This window comes from Nomascus leucogenys, chromosome 15 (genome assembly GCF_006542625.1).
Source record: "Nomascus leucogenys isolate Asia chromosome 15, Asia_NLE_v1, whole genome shotgun sequence".
Lineage (NCBI taxonomy): Eukaryota > Metazoa > Chordata > Mammalia > Primates > Hylobatidae > Nomascus > Nomascus leucogenys.
Window position 1 is genome coordinate 4,787,251 of NC_044395.1, and position 16,688 is coordinate 4,803,938.

The 16,688-nt window shown below is 51.3% G+C and overlaps 1 protein-coding gene across 1 annotated transcript in view; it reads right to left on the reverse strand.

Annotated features, from left to right (window-relative positions):
• The window catches only part of ST14 (suppression of tumorigenicity 14), a 48,303-nt gene extending 32,247 nt beyond the window's left edge, over positions 1 to 16,056 (reverse strand). The window contains exon 1 of the mRNA XM_003253407.3: positions 15,771 to 16,056. Within this exon, the coding sequence (XP_003253455.2) occupies positions 15,771 to 15,851 (81 nt within the window). The 5' untranslated portion in view covers positions 15,852 to 16,056. The remainder of the gene's footprint in view (positions 1 to 15,770) is intronic.
• Between the last annotated feature and the right edge of the window lie 632 nt (positions 16,057 to 16,688).

A 16,688-nucleotide genomic window follows, 5' to 3' on the forward strand; every position in this document is an offset into this window, starting at 1 on the left:
CTGTCCCTTTGGGAACACCATGCGGCTCGTGCCTTGTGTGACTGAAGTCGCATCAATAAGTCTGACCTTGTGGAAAGACACAAAGGTGCATCGACTGGTTAGGACCTCGCACCGCTCATGAGAATTGGCACAGTCAGCTTACTGGGCATAGTTGGCAAAGTCGATACTAAGGCCAAAGCCTCCACTAAAACTTAAATTAGAAATCAAGCCGTTTGAAAAAACAAACTGCCACCCTCTTCAAAAAGAGACTTCATCTCACTTCACCTTGAAAGTCTGGCTCCCTGAGGAAAGCCTCAGGTGATGAGGTTCTTTACCCAGGTCCTGTAGTTCCAAGGGCTGACAAGGTCTCGGCTGATGCCAGGCTAGGAAGCTAGTGGGGCCAGAAAGGCTCATAGCAAGCATGATCTCAACTTAGGAGATGGCGATTAGCAAAACAAGAAAAAAAATTTTTTTTTTGAGACGGAGTTTCGCTCTTGTCGCCCAGGCTGGAGTGCAATGGTGCCATCTCGGCTCACCACAACCTCCACCTCCCAGGTTCAAGCGATTCTCCTGCCTCAACCTCCCGACTAGCTGAGATTACAGGTGCCTGCCATCACGCCTGGCTAATTTTTGTATTTTTAGTACAGACGGGGTTTCACCATGTTTGCCAGGATGGTCTTGATCTCTTGAACTCGTGATCTGCCTGCCTCAGCCTCCCAAAGTGCTGGGATTACAGGTGTGAGCCACCGCGCCCGGCCTAAAAACAAATTTTTAACTCAGCTGAAAGAAGAGGAAGCCAATTATTGCATAACCCCCACTCATCCGGTTGGCTAAGGTGGGAAATTGAACCATTGCCCGAATAGAGTTGGAAGTCAGAAAGACTCCCCGTATGACCCTCTGAGGATGTACAGTCAGACTTGAGGACCCTAAAAATGTTAAGCCCCACCAGGCACAGTGGCTCACGCCTGTAATCCCAGCACTCTGGGAGGCCAAGGCAGGTGGATCACGAGGAGGTCAGGAGATCGAGACCATCTTGGCTAACACGGTGAAATCCCATCCCTACTAAAAATACAAAAAATTAGCCAAGTGCGGTGATACAGGCCTGTAGTCCCAGCTACTTGGGAGGCTGAAGCAGGAGAATCACTAGAACCCGGGAGGCAGAGGTTGCAGTGAACCGAGATCACGCCACTGCACTCCAGCCTGGGTGACAGAGTGAGACTCCGTCTCAAAAAAAAAAAAAAAGTTAAGCCCCAAAAAAAAAATCCCTGCATTTTTAATGCAAAATATCTCACAGATTGCCAGACAGGCAAAGAGCCAGCTCAAGGAATTTTAAGGAAAAGTAGGCCGGGTGCGGTGGCTCAAGCCTGTAATCCCAGCACTTTGGGAGGCCGAGGCAGGCAGATCATGAGGTCAGGAGATCGAGACCATCCTGGCTAACATGGTGAAACCCCATCTCTACTAAAAATACAAAAAAATTAGCCCAGCGTGGTGGTGGACACCTGTAGTCCCAGCTATTCGGGAGGCTGAGGCAGGAGAATGGTGTGAACCCAGGAGGCGGAGCTCGCAGTGAGCCGAGATCGTGCCACTGCACTCCAGCCTGGGCGACAGCGCGAGACTCCGTCTCAAAAAAAAAAAGAAAAGAAAAGAAAAGAAAAGAAAGGAAAAGTAAACCCCTGTCGGGGTAACTTTTGGGGAGGAATCCCTGGGACCAAAGGAACCCCCTGCAGAGAACTTAGGAGATTACAATGACCCTTGGGGTGGGTATATACAGCAAGACCCATAATAACTAGAAAAAGAGGTACCAATGATAACTACGAGAATCACAGTCCTCAGGACACCAATAAGGAGAATACACCACAGCAGAGTTACTGAAACTGAGAACAGATTTTTGCCAAAGATAGACCACAGATGCAGACTGGCCCCTCCACCTGTGGGAGAATGGAGCCGACACCATGGCACTATCAGGCACAGAAATGCATCACATCCCTACACGAGCAGGAAACTGTCATGAGCTATTATAAAACCACCAAACCATAAACCATTAGAACCACAAATCAGCCAAGGCTGGACGTGTTGGCTCACGCCTGTAATTTCAGTCCTTTGGGAGGCTGAGGCAGGTGGATCACCTGAGGTCAGGAGTTTGAAACCAGCCTGGCCAACATGGTGAAACCCCATCTCTACTAAAAATACAAAATTAGCTGGATGTGGTGGCACATGCCTGTAGTCCCAGCTTCTCGGAAGGCTGAGAAAGGAGAATCACTTGAACCCAGCGGGTGGAGGTTGCAGTGAGCTGAGATCACCCCACTGTACTCCAGCCTGGGCAACAAAGAGTGAGACTCCAGGCCAGGGGTGGTGGCTCATGCCTGTAATCCCACCAGCACTTTGGGAGGCCAAGGTGGGCAGATCACCTGAGGTCAGGAGCTCGAGACCAGCCTGACCAACATGGAGAAACCCCATCTCTACTAAAAATACAAAAAATTAGCCGGATGTGGTGGCGCATGCCTGTAATCCCAGCTACTCGGGAGGCTGAGGTAGAAGAATCACTTGAACCTGGGAGGTGGAGGTCACGATGAGCTGAGATTGTGCCATTGCACTCCAGCCTGGGCAACAAGAACAAAACTCCATCTCAAAAACAAAGAGAGAGAGAGAGAGAGGAAAAGAAAAGAAAAGAAGTGATATTCCATCTCAAAAAAAAAAAAAAAAAAAAAAAAAAAAAACGCCAATCAGCCAAGATATGTTCTAGCCCTCTGGGACTGGATCACATCAGCCTGGAGATCTGTCCACCTATATTTAGACCCAACAAAATCTGGAGACGGACTTGAAAAAATCTAACACAAGGACAAACGAATCCAAGAAAATCAGCTATCTTAGGGATGGCATGTGATAGATATAATGAATTTGACATTCTGCTTGAAATTCCAGCCATAAATGAAATTCAGAGAACACTTCTGTTAGGAGCACCACCTAACCTGCAGTTCTCCTACATGAATGCTCTCTCAGCATGCAGAGCCATGCAAGATATTCTAGATTCGTAATTATCAGGAACCCATAAGGTAACATTTATGGCAAACCTGAAAAACATACCAAGAGAAAGGGGATAGGAAAAAGGGTTAATGAACCGGTCCAGGGAGAGCCACGAAGACAAAAAATATCTGCGCTGGGCTAGGCTGGCTGGTTCATCAGTCTTTCAGGGAAGAGTCTGTAATGTGGGCAGAGCCTTTGGCAGTGGATGTTGGGTGCTTATCACCAGTGACAGCAGAGGGTGAACTGCCGAAGTCCTGCTCTTTTTATGGCCACAGAGTCCTCTGGTGAGGACTGACAGTGGAGGAGTATGCTTGTCTGTTTGTATGCAGTCTTTAAATTTATCAAGCAAAACACATTGTCCTTGTTGGCAAAGCGCCCTATGAAATGTAAGATAAAGTATTTTTCTAAGATGGAGTTACTTATGTCAAGGGTGGCTCTATACGGGGAGCTGGTAACAACTGCCACTCCCATCCCCACCCCACACCCACACATCCCACCCCCAGGAGAAGCAGCAGAGGGCCCAGAAGAGCAACACTGGATTTGGAGTCAGATAGATTTGGGTTCAAAATTCAGCTCTGCCACACTTTCAGCTATCTGGGTTTTTGATAAATTATCCTCTCTTAACCCTTTTTTATCTGAAAATGAAGCCTAGCTGCTGTAAGAATTAGACGTGATATTTATTGAAAACACCTACATGGCACAAAGATGTCCAAAAATAATGAGTGTATTTGCTGTGGCCACCGCCTCCCTCACCTGGCTGTGGGCCCCTGGGAGGAGGGATGGGACAATCCCTTGGGAGACCTCAGAGGCGGAAGAGCAGCTCCTGGGGCTGCAGCCTGTGGGCAGACTCCCTCCTCCTGCTGCTGTGGGTCTGTCCGTGGTTTTGAATCCCTAACTTGTCTTAAGGAATGATCCAGAGGCCCTCTGTGTCCTGCTCCTGCTTCAAGCCAATTGTTTCATTATTTTCAGGCTCTGCAAAAAAAGTATTTGAAACAAGGTTTTCATTGTTTTAAAAAATGAAACTACCAGAAGCCTTGATGTGTAAGCTGAGGCCCAGAGCATGCTGCGACCTGGCCAGCACTCTCTGGTCTTGTGGGGTAAACCACCCATGGGTGCAAGTGGGTAGGGACACCCTGGCTGGCCTTCTTCTGTCTCTCAGAGAAAGTGGACAGAGGGGCTGCAGAGAAGCAGGACAGCAGTGGAGCCCTCCTGGAGCCGTGGGTCGGGGCAGAGTGACACGGGCGGGTAGATGTGGGCCAGCCAAGGATTGGCTCCTGAGCTCCTGGAAAGACCTGCCAGGTCGCTCCCCACTAAGGCCCATGCAGTAGACTTGTGCTGTTAATGTCTTTCATTTTTTTTGTTGGGGGGGCGTTTGATTTTTTCTTTTTTTTTTTTTTTTTTTTGAGACAGTCTCGCTCTGTCGCGCAGTCTGGAGTGCAGTGGCGCCATCTTAGCTCACCACAACCTCCGCCTCCCAGGTTCTAGCAATTCTCCTGCCTCAGCCTCCTGAGTAGCTGGGACTACAGGCGCCCGCCACCACGCCCGGCTAATTTTTGTATTTTTAGTAGAGACAGGATTTCGCCATTTGGCCAGGCTGGTCTCGAACTCCTGACCTCAGGTGATCTGCACGCCTCGGCCTCCCAAAGTACTGGGATTACAGGCATGAGCAACCGTGCCCAGCCTTTCAGTTTGTTTTGAAGGTTGAATCTGAACTTCAGCTGCTCCACCAGACCAGAGGGAGGAATGGGGCTGCCTGGCTTTTGGCAGATGGGTAAACAGTGGGTGGAGAAATTAAAATCAAAGAGAGACAGTAGGTAGGCCTCAGTCATTAGCAGGAATTAGCTAATTATGTTCTATTTGGAAGGCCATAAGTGGTTATTAACCCACTTTTAAGAGGGGAAAACTGAGGCACAGAGAAAAGTATTTGCCCCAGCGGCTCAGGGCTCTCAGTCCTGACCACTCGCCTGGTTATGCCACACCCTCCCCTGCACCGGCTCCCCAGAAAGGAAAGAAGAGACTTGTGTCAGGCAGTCCTCACTGAAGCTGGTTCTTTGCCCGCCTATAGGGTCCCAGTGCAGATGCGTGAGGCTTGTACAGAGCACCCTTGACATAAATAACTCCATCCTAGAAAAAGACCTCATCTTATGTTTCACTTTGTCAAAAGGGACAAGATGTTTTGCAAATAAATAAACACGGCAGCCAACCAGACAAGGACATACACACTCCTCCACTGTCCGTCCTCAGTAGAGGACTCTGTGGCCATAAGAAGAGGACAGTCACGGCCAGGCGCGGTGGCTCACGCCTGTAATCCCAGCACTTTGGGAGGCCGAGGCGGGCGGATCACGAGGTCAGGAGATCGAGACCACGGTGAAACCCCGTCTCTACTAAAAATACAAAAAATTAGCCAGCATGGTGGCGGGCGCCTGTAGTCCCAGCTACTGGGGAGGCTGAGGCAGGAGAATGGCGTGAACCCGGGAGGCGGAGCTTGCAGTGAGCCGAGATCGCACCACTGCTCTCCAGCCTGGGTGACAGAGCGAGACTCCGTCTCAAAAAAAAAAAAAAAAAAAAAAGAGGACAGTGGGGCACAGTGGCTCCTGCCCGGAATCCCAGCACTTTGGCAGGCTGAGGTGGGAGGAATGCTTGAGCCCTGGAGTTTGAGACAAGCCTGGGCAATGCAGTGAGACCTGATCTCTACGAAATTTTTTTTTTAAATTAGCTTAGCATGGTGGCACAGCTACTCAGTGGGCTGAGGTGGGAGAATCACTTGAGCCTGGGATGTCAAGGCTGCAGTGAGCTGCGATCACGCCACTGCACTCCAGCTTGGGCAACAGAGCAAGACCCTGTCTCAATAAAAAAAAAAAAAAAAGGCAACCAAAAGAAACAAAAAACAAAACAAGAGAAAAGAGCAAGACTTCAGCAGCTGGAAATGGCTGTCTTAATTGACACTATCTTGCTGTCATTCGTGATAAGCACAACAGCGGTATCATCCGCGGATCTTATTCAGATTTCTCATTTCACTGCTACTCATATAAATATTAAGTCCCATTCTATGTCATTGCTAGCATAGGCCCCTGTCTCTAGTATCACAAAAAAGTACAGCTTTTTGTATATCAATCATACCTCAATAGTCTAAATCAATAAATAGTGTTGATTTAAAAAAAAAAAAGGAACACTCTGCAAAACTCTATCTACTACAAAACCCACTTCTTGGGCCCAAGAGACGGGCCCCTACGGTGCCCACCACTGTAAATGGGTTGTCACTCCTTCAACATTGGTCTAAGGGCACTGGCTCCCTCAACTCTGACCTTGGCTCTAGCCAGAAAGGCCCCCAAGCCTGTTAGGAACCAAGCGGTACCTAGGCAGACCCATCTGCCTGCTCGGAATGGCTGGGCTCCCCTACAGCCTACCGAACGAACCCTGCCTGCCCTCGAGCACGAAGGCCAAAGCTGAGCCTTGCCAGGAATCCTCCCGGGACCACAACAAGCCACGTTACTTTCTCCCTGGGGCCTCACCTCTTCCCCAACCTGCACCATGCTGGATGGACCAGGAAGTCCTGGCGGGTCACAGTGCCTTGGTTTCCTCTTCCTACTGCCTCTCTCCCTCCCCCTCCACCCTCGACCTTGCCCAGAGTTAGCGCTTGATTGATTAATTGATGGATTGATGGAAGGTCTTCTCTCCCCATAGCCAGACTTAGGCAGCCCCCCCAGGGCAGGCTGGAATAATCCACCAGTTGCCAAGTGCCCTCAACCAAGAAGGGGAGAAAATACTCAGTCCACACCTCAGGGCTCTGCTGACAGTGCCCCAGGCTCTCTGGGGTCAGACCCGGCCTGGCCACCCACTGTCCTCAGGCCCCATTAAGTGTGGACGTATGGAACACTAACGTGTACAACCTGAAGAGTGTGGACTTCGCCGGATCTCTCCTGGTCCTCAGTTCAGTGTGTCGCCCCCAAAACACACACACCAAGACATAACCTCTTTTGCCAATTCTAGCCAGAAAATTCCATCTCTGCCTCTTCGATCGCACTAAGTTTGCACCAGCCCTCTCCTTATGTGCCAAAGACCTACTTCCCGGCCCAGCTGCCCCACCTTCCTCCTGCCCCAAGTCACCGACTCAGAGCAGAAGCATCTGCCTGCAGCAGCACAACCAGGCAGATTCCCCAGAACCCGACAAGAGAAACAAGAGGTGCAGCCGGCACCTCGTAACTTCTTTTCATTCATTTTCTTGACTTTTTATGAAATCCACATTCTGATTTCACGAGCTAGTGTGCCTTTTATTACTGACATTTTTATGGAGATACTTGTAGATTCCCATACAGTTGTAGGGAATCATACTGAGATCCGTGTACAGCTCGCCCAGTTTCTCCCAATAGTCACACCTCCTAAAACTATATCATAATACCACAATGGCAGTACCATCAGCAGATCTTATTCAGACTTCTCGTTTCACTGCTACTCACGTGAGTATTAAGTTCCATCTGTGTCATCGCTAGCGTAGTCCCCTGTATCTAGCATCACAGTCAATTTTGAACCGTTCCAACACGAGGATGCCCATGGCCTTCTGTAACCACAGCCACCTCCCTTCTGTCCCCCACCCCTTCAGCTCCACAATTGCTAATCTGTCCTCTACTACTAACATGGTGTCATTTCAAAAATTATGTTATATAGGCCGGGCGTGGTGGCCCACGCCCATAATCCCAGCACTTTGGAAGGCCAAGGCGGGTGGATCGCCTGAGGTCAGGATTTCAAGACCAGCCTGGCCAACATGGCGAAACCCTGTCTCTACTAAAAATAACAAAAATTAGCCGGATGTGGTGGCACGCATCTGTAGTCCCAGCTACTCGGGAGGCTGAGGCAGGAGGATCGCTTGAACCCAGGAGGCGGAGGTTGCAGTGAGCCCAGATCACACCACTGTACTCCAGCCTGGGACAGAGCAAGACTCTGTCTCAAAACAAACAAACAAACAAACAAACAAAAAAACCATTATGTTATGTAAATAAATAATATGGTATGTATGGGACTGTTGGCTTTTTTTTTAACTACACAAAATTCCCTGGAGGTCCTTCAAGTCGTTGCATCCATCAGCTTGTTCCTTTTCAGTGCTGAGTCATATTTCTGGCATGGAGGTGCCACAGTCTGCTTCTGCCTTGGTGGACCCAGGGGTCTGCAGAAGCTAGCGGGAAAGACCCAAGCCCGGCTGCAGTCTCTAGAACTGGTTAGGGTCTAAAACACTCTTCCCTGGCTACAAATCTGAGCACCTGTTTCGGGGAAAGGACCAACTATGCAAACAGGGGGCCCCACCCCCAGGGGAGGGCACAAGGAGGTCTGTGTCCTCTGTTAGAACCAGACTCTGTCTTGGGGGAATAGGATACAAGCGAGGGGAGAACTGCTGGATCTTGTGAGAGAATATAAACAAAACCATTTATAGAGGCTCTAAAATCTGGGAGAGGGAATTTCAGAGGGGTTTCACATTTTACACTGTACATTTCTATATTGTGTGACTTCAAAAAGAAAAGCTTCCTAAATGTGGTAATGAGGAAAAAAATTTTTTTAGAAAATATGCATAGGCAATACCAAATTGTTAAAATGTCTTTGTAGGAGTATTTGTGTCATTTTTATTAAAAAAAAAATTTTTTTTTGAGACAGGGTCTCGCTCTGTCGCCCAGGCTGGAGTGCAATGGCACGATCTCGGCTCACTGCAACCTCCACCTCCCAGGTTCAAGTGATTCTCCTCTCTCAGTCTCCTCGGTAGCTGGGATTACAGGCGCCCACTGCCATGCCTGGCTAATTTTTGGATTTTTAGTGGAGATGGGGTTTCACCATGTTGGCCAGGCTAGTCTTGAACTCCTGACCTCAAGTGATCCATCTGCCTTGGCCTCCCAAAGTGCTGGGATTACAGGCGTGAACCACCACGCCCAGCCTCATTTTTAAATTCTTACTACTTATCTGAGTTGGCCAAGTTTTCTTTAAATATGTATATATTAGCCTTTTAATAATAATTTTAAAAGGTATAACCGAATAAAAACATGGGGGGAAGAAAGCACACTTTGACTATGGGCAGTCACACTTCCATGCCTGGTCTCCCCTGGGCTCGCTGTCAGCGCAGAACTCTGGGTCTCGTGGTTTCTGCTCCGTGGTTGAGGGAGGTGGTTCGGTGAGCGAAGCACTGACTCCTGACCCAGACGGATGCGTTCTGCTCAGCGCAGCCTATCAGACAGGCTGTCCAGATGCTCTGACTCATAATCAAGTCATACAAGGTATCAGCCTTTCCCTCCCAGCTGATGTCATCTGTGGAGCTGATAGGCAAATGCCCGAAGTCCTCATCTGAGCTGTTACTAAATAAGAAATGGCACAGAACCCAGGAAGGGGTGACGAGCAGCCTGAGGTCACCACCCAAAGTGACGTGGATTCAAGAACAGACCCCCCCTTAGGCACAGCCTTTCAATCAGACACAAGCCTACCAGACCTTCGATCCTCCAGCACCCAGGGCTCCATACCCAGCAGACAGGAGGCCAGTAAAACACCTTGTCCAGGATACAAGTGGTGTGTGCACAGTGACCAACTAGATACATTGAACCATAGACAGTAAGGAGGGGAAAGAGGCATGAAAAGTGATTTGTTGGCGTAGGTGGGTGAATTGGTTTTCATTTTAAAACTTCCACCATAATTTTTAATCATATGGTATAATACATAAAGCTACATTTATGTAAAGGCTGTTGAAATCACATCTCCAGCTATGCTCCTGGTCCACCAGCTAAGGAACCTCATCAAAAGGGGAAACCAGACAAGTTGGTCTATGATGTTTGTAGCACACCAGCACTGGCACCAGGTGATCACCACTTCCTTTTTATGTGCTCACAGCTCTCTGGTGAATAACGTGTTCTAGCAGTTTGCTGGAGATACGCAACCTTCGCCATCATCTCAGGAATACAATTTTATAATGGCAGCGTGGTGAGCTCCCAGGCTTTGAAGTTGCACAGATCTAAGTTTCAATTCTTGCTCTACTTCTTACTGCCTTTACACAAACCCTTTGAGCCTCAGTATTCTCAACTGTGAACTGGGCATTTTTTTTCCCACATAGCTGTGGTGAGGATAAAGTGAGGTCATGAATTGAAGTGCAGATATTTAGTGAAAGGTAGAAATAACTGTCATCACATTCTTCTCCACCCTTTCAACATCGCCACCACCATCATCATCCCCCCCACCACCTCAGCATCACCAACATGGGCCAAAAAGAGTCAAAAGATCCAAGATTTTGATCAGTTAGCCAACTATCACAGGATTCAGGGGAAAATCCCCAAATATTGCTAAGCCCAGGCAGAATAGGGAAATTCTGAAAATATGAGCATCTGAGACAGAATTTTTAGCAGGGAGCTGCTTCTGGAAAGATTCTTAACAAAGCAAAAAGGGCAACTACTACCCATGAGCTCTGAGCAAACCCCAAACACACTTCTCACCACTGCCAACCAGGCCAGGCTAAGAACTCTGAGAATTCCATAAGTTTCTATTCCCATCCTACCAAATGGTTGCTATAATTTAGTCCCAGGCATCTCAGAAATATCCTGAAAAGAGAAATCCAGTTTCTTGCCCAAATCTGATGAATTCTCTACCTTTAGTATTCCATCCCCTCCTGAACCCTGTGGGATAACAGCCCTGTTCCACATGTCACAGCCCACATAGGATACAACAGGGCCAGACTACCTGGGCTTCAATCCAGATTCCACCACTATTTTGCTCTGCGACCTCAGGCAAGTTACTTAGCCTCCGTGTGCTCCATTTTCCTCACCTATGAAAAGGTAATAGCAATAAGGCTGGGCCGGGTGTGGTGGCTCACGCCTGTAATCTCAGCACTTTGGGAGGCCGAGGTGGGCAGATTACCTGAGCTCAGGAGTTTGAGAACAGCCTGACCAACATGGAGAAACCCTATCTCTACTAAAAATACAAAATTAGCCGGGCATGGTGGCGCATGCCTGTAATCCCAGCTACTCGGGAGGCTGAGGCAGGAGAATCGCTTGAATCCAGGAGGTGGAGGTTGTGGTGAGATGAGATCATACCATTGCACTCCAGCCTGGGCAACGAGAGCGAAACTCCGTCTCGAAATAATAATAATAATAATAAGGCTGGGTGTGGTGGCTCACACTTGTAGTCCCAGCACTTTTGGAGGCTGAGGTGGGCAGATCACTTGAGCCCAGGAGTTCAAGACCAGCTTGGGCAACATAGCAAGACCCTGCCTCTACAAAAAATGCAAAAATTAGTCAGGCATGCTGGTGCCCACCTGTAGTCCCAGCTACCGAGGAAGCTGAGGCGGGAGGATTGCTTGAGCCTGGGAAGTCAAGGTGGCAGTGAGCCATGATGACACCATTGCACTCCAGCCCGGGTGACAGAGGGAGACCCTGTCTAAAAAAAAAAAAAAGTAATAACAACACTTATCTCTGAGAAAGGTAATACTTCGTCTTAAAGACCAGTAAGACCACATCTTACTTCCCTTCAGCCATGCCTGACCCAGGACTAGATACAGTCAGTTCAATGAAGCTTGGCAGGAAAAAAGACAAACAGCCATGCCCAGTAAACGCTAATGATTATTCGTATTCATGATGATTAGTATTCTAGACACTCTAGTAATCATTGCACAATATCAGAAGCAACATCGTCTTCAGGACCTGGGCTCCCAGGGGACTCTGTCACATTTCCCTTCCTCTTCCAAAGACAACTTCTCTTTTAAAAGAGACATGAGCCACCAGCCGTGGCAGAACCACAGACCAGAGGAGGAACAGACATCAGGGAACTTGAGGGCCACAGTGTTCCGAGGGACAGAGGCCACTGGCCACAGCAGTCGGCAGTCTGGTAGACTGGTTCCCAGGGAGCAGAGTGAGGGTCAGGTAGGGGGAGGGAGCTGTGACTCGCTCTCCTTCCGCAGACCGTGACAATGTGGCAACAGGCCAGCAAGCCGGCTCTGAGCAGATCCACCCTCTGACCATTTCCACTGCGAGCAGGCAAAGGCAGCCATCAATCTAGGGGCATCTTCTCCTCTTCCTCAGTTTCCTCAACTCCTAAACGAGGAATTTCCAGGTGTTCTCAGGACCAAGGCAGAGGGAAGGGTCCAGAAAGCCCCCGGAGAAGGGAGACTTCCTGTCCACTCTAGCAGCTGAAGCCCCACCTACAGGACAATCCTAGCGTCCTGCTGCTTTCTGCCTTCCCAACCCTCTTCCTCACCCACTGCACACACCTGCCCAGCACATGCTCTAGAGAACAAAAAAGGCAGTTCTCTAAAGTTTTATGTGGGCACAGTGGCTCACGCCTGTAATCCCAACTACTTAGAAGTCTGAGACAAGGAGGATCGATCACCTGGGCCCAAGAGTTTCAGTCCAGCCTGGGCAACACAGCAAGATCCCCGTGTCTAAAAAACAAAACAAAATAAAAGTTTAATTTTCTATGGTGGGAGGGGCAGGGGATGAGAAGGAGAAAGGGATATGCAGCTGGCACACATTTTCTTTTCATAGAAAGATCTTTCTCCTAGAAGCTGGGTAAAGGGGGGTAATGAAAATCAGAAGGTCTTAGGAAGAGGTCTCTGCTGCTGGCGAGTAGTTCCTTGAATTCATGGGGCACTTCCCAGTGTTTGGCAGGGCAGGATGGCTCCCCTGCAAGGTCAGGGCCCCACTGACAAACTGGGTTCTCAGCCTCTCGACAGGCATCCTACTGACACTAGATTATCTTCTTGCTTGTCTCAAGTCCCTTTCAACTCAAAAACTGAAGCTGCATCATTTGAACACCACACTACAATTTACAGAGCGCTTTCATGTAAAGTACCCCTCTGAATCCTTTCAACAAACCTGGAACATATATGTCATCCCCGTTTTATAGCCACAGAAACCAAGGCTTAGAGATATTGGGTAACATCTCTGAGATCACGTGGCTAGACAAGGCGGCCCCGGGTCTTGGCTGCATGTTCCCTCCTGCCACCACATCACAGATGCCTGCAGCCCCAATTTGCTGACCTGGCCCTTCCAGCCTGGGTTAGAGAGATGCCATGTGCTCACCCAGGGCATATCCAGAAGCTAGTACTCATGAGTCAGAATTTAGTTCCCAGTATCCCACACTACCTTTGATGGTCCCAGGGACAGGGGCTGTGAGTCTAGAGTCTTCCTCACTGCTACTTCCCAGCACCTGGCACAGGCTCAGTCAGTGGGTTACCTAGCAGATATTGTTATGTGAATGAATGCCTGAATGGTGGACCAATTAACAAGCAGGTGACTCTCTGAATAGCCAGAGTTGTACACCCTAGCCCCTAGACATCTGATTTTGGCCACACAACATCTGATATTCCAACCTTGGTCTCTGGATGCCTAAGGGATGCTGAGTCTTACCTAGGGCAACCGTGATCTGAGAAGAACCAGTGGAAGTCAAGGCAGCTTCACAGTCACCATCAAACACTCAACAGGAATCAAGACCCTCAGGGAGGCAGGCTTCCTGGTTCTCGTTAATGGCCACAAGAAGTGGCATCTGTGCCCCTGCTTGCTCACAAGCAGGGCTCACACCATCCCCAGATGCAGTAACGTGCGTCAGGACTCTGAAGGCCATGCAGAATACTTGATGGGAACAGCAGGGGTGGGGCAGGGGCCACGCCACCAGCCTTGGGAAGGGGACAGCCAGATACAAATACCACCAAACAAGGGTGCAGGGATGGATGCAACTGGGGACAAGGAACGCAGAAACAGCAGCACCCTGTGGGCCAGGCTCTGCTGACCCAGAGAGTAAACCCAGGGGCAGCAGCCACACGTCCCGGCCAGGGATGGAGATCCTAGCTGCAAACACACACTACATGGTGATCCCAGGGACTGGGGTTTCTGGTGAGGCCAGGGATGGGAGGAATCTGCAAGACATGGAAATGAGCTTCGGCCAATTTCCTCTGGACACTCCGCCTCGCAGCTAACTTTGGCATTCGTCTCTTAGTTTCGCTCTCAAGACTGGATGTTCTTCAAAGGAAACAACCACATCTTACTGGTCTCTGAGAGCCTTCCCTTCACCCACGCCTGGCCCCGGACTAGGTACTGAGTTAGTTCAATAAAGCAGGGGAAAAGACAAAGAGCAAAGCCACGAGAAGGAAAATGGCAGAGGGGGAAGGAAGAGCCCAAGGGCGCAGAGAGCAAATGAGCTTCGCAGAGGAGGAGGAAATGAGCAGGGACAGGGGAAACTAAAGCCAGGGCTTGCAGGTGACAAGACAAGTCCGCTGAATGTGGGATCCTGGGGGTGAGAGGAAGGTAAGCCCCAGCCTGGCCGCTTGTCGGGTGATGAGATGGCTCAGAGAGGAGGCTGGGCCACACGACCAGGAAGACCCTGCTTTCCCCGTGTGGGCGGGAGAGTCCTAGAAAGCGAACTCAGGAAGAACAAACTTGGGGTGGGGGCACCGGACTGCCCTGAAATAACAAATTCCAAACTGCAGGATCTCTGCTGAAGAGGCAGGGAGTCCAGAGCCCCAAGTAGGCAATTAGCAGGGACACAAACATAGCAATTACAGCAAGGAAGAGAAGGTGAATCTGCCTCACAGCAGGGCACAGGCACAGCCAAGAGAAGGGCCCAAGCCTTCAGGTCCACTGGAAGCTTTCCTCCTTGTTGAGGGTGAAAAGTGGAGAAAATAGCAGAGCCCAGCCCCAGGTTCTGTCTGTGGTACAGGCAGCCTCCAAAGCCCCAGGGTCTGGTTTTCTGCAAGCTCCCTGGGTCGGGATGCTGCTCGGACAAAAGGAATTGATCTGAGACAGCACCAAAATCAGGCCTGACTCAGGGAGGAACGGCGGAGGCTCTGCAGCCCAGGGGCACCCGGAAGGAGGGGAGAAAGTGAGGGTTGGCAGGGCAGGGAGCCCATTATTTGCAGAGGAGCAAAACTCTCTGACAAACAGTGCCTGCCTCTCAGCGCCGCCCTGACCTGGTATGCCCTGGCCTTCCAGGAAACCTGGGGGTCTGCGTTGGACAGAGAGGGTAGAGACCTGGCTGCTGGTCCCGCCCAGGCACTACCACCTAGGTGGGTCCGTCAATGAAGTGACCAGCGACCCATCCCCAACTCCATACAGGAACATGTAATCTTTTTGAGATCTTTCAATAGGTCTTTCATTGTTCTTTCTGCCAAAGAAGAGCTTCCTGTTTCGGTACTTTGCAAAAGGCTCAAGACATGTGTGTGTTCCCACATCCCTTCCCATACAGCCGCCTTCCCAAAGGGCTCCATCCCCTCTCGAGAAGGCGAGGCAAGCCCAACTCTGGAGTTCTTAGCTCCAGCCCCTATGCCAGCCAAAGCCCTGGCCTCCCAGTTGTTCTCTGCGAGGTCCCAAAGTGCCTTTTGACGGGGAAGGAGAGAGACGAAAGAAATTTTCTGCAGAGGCCAAGGATGGCTGAGACTCCAAACCCTCCTGAAATTTCGCTTCCTCCCAAATAACCCCACTCCGAGCCCCTGGTTTCTTCCAGATGTTCACTAACAGCGGAAGAGTCATGGAGGGGCCGAGACGGAGCCCCTTTATTCAACTCGGGGAAAAGGACCGAGGGCGCAGGAAGGCCCAGGGGCTTCCCGCCTCCCCCTGGCGGGGCGCAGCCGGTCCGGTACCAAAGGTCCGGCCAGCCCCGCCCGACCGCGGCCCAGCACCCGCTGAACAGGAAATTCCACCTGTGCGCCCAGAGCTCGGCCACCGACGGACACGCCAGGGGAGCCGGCCGAGCCCAGCGCCGCGCTGCAGGGTCCGGCGGGCGGAGCTTCCCAGCGCCCCGGGTCCCCGGCCCGCGCTCACCTCGTGCCGCGAGCTGTACTTGAGTCCCGCGCCGAAGTCCTTCGGGCCCCCTCCGCCCTTGCGGGCCCGATCGCTCCCCATGGTCCCCGAGGCCGATCGCGGGTCTCAGAGGCGTCGTCCCTGCCGGCGGCCGGCTCCCATGGCCCGCAGGGCGCGGGGCGCGGGGCGCGGGGCGCAGGCAGCGGGGTTCCGGGCAGGCCCAGCGCGCCCGACCGGCGGCGGTGCGCTCGCTCTGGCGCGCTCTCTCTCCCTCTTCCTCTTTCTCCGGCTGCAGCTCTGCTCTCACACTCCGGCCCGGCCCGCGCAGGTAGTTTCAGGGTGTGGCCTCGGCCCGCCCAGCCCGCCGCGCTCGCCTGCGCACCTGCCCGGCTCACCTGCCCGCCCCCGCCGGCCCTGGGGGAGGCTCCTCCCCTCGGCTCTAGGCCTGAAGGTGCGGGGGCCTCGCTCGGGTAGTGGTCGCTAAGACCCTCACCATCACCACGACAGCGTTCACCCACCCCTCCGGCCCTCGCAGGGGCCCTGCCCCGGGAGGACAGCCCTTTATCCACCTCCTTGATGCCAGCCATCTTTTCCCTCCTCCCTCATGCGCCTCCAGTCTCTCCCCTTCACCTTGCTCACTTTGCTACAGGACTAAATCGCATTTATGAACCCCCCAAAACCAAATAGAAACCAGAACCGCCCCTGGCCCAGCCTCCCCGTCGGCTATGCAGCCTCCTGTTCTCCAGGCGGGAGGCGCTCCCTGGCCTGCGCCCGGCTACCCTGGGGAGGCCCAGTGACATAAGCTGTGCCACCAGATGCCCTCTGAGCCGTCCCAACGCCCCTCGCCCACTTGCAGCATCTGATGCTTCCTCAAATGCCCCCTTTCCCTGGAGTCCGGTCCTCCTCTCTAGTCCTAAGTGTCATGATTCCCAAAGTTCT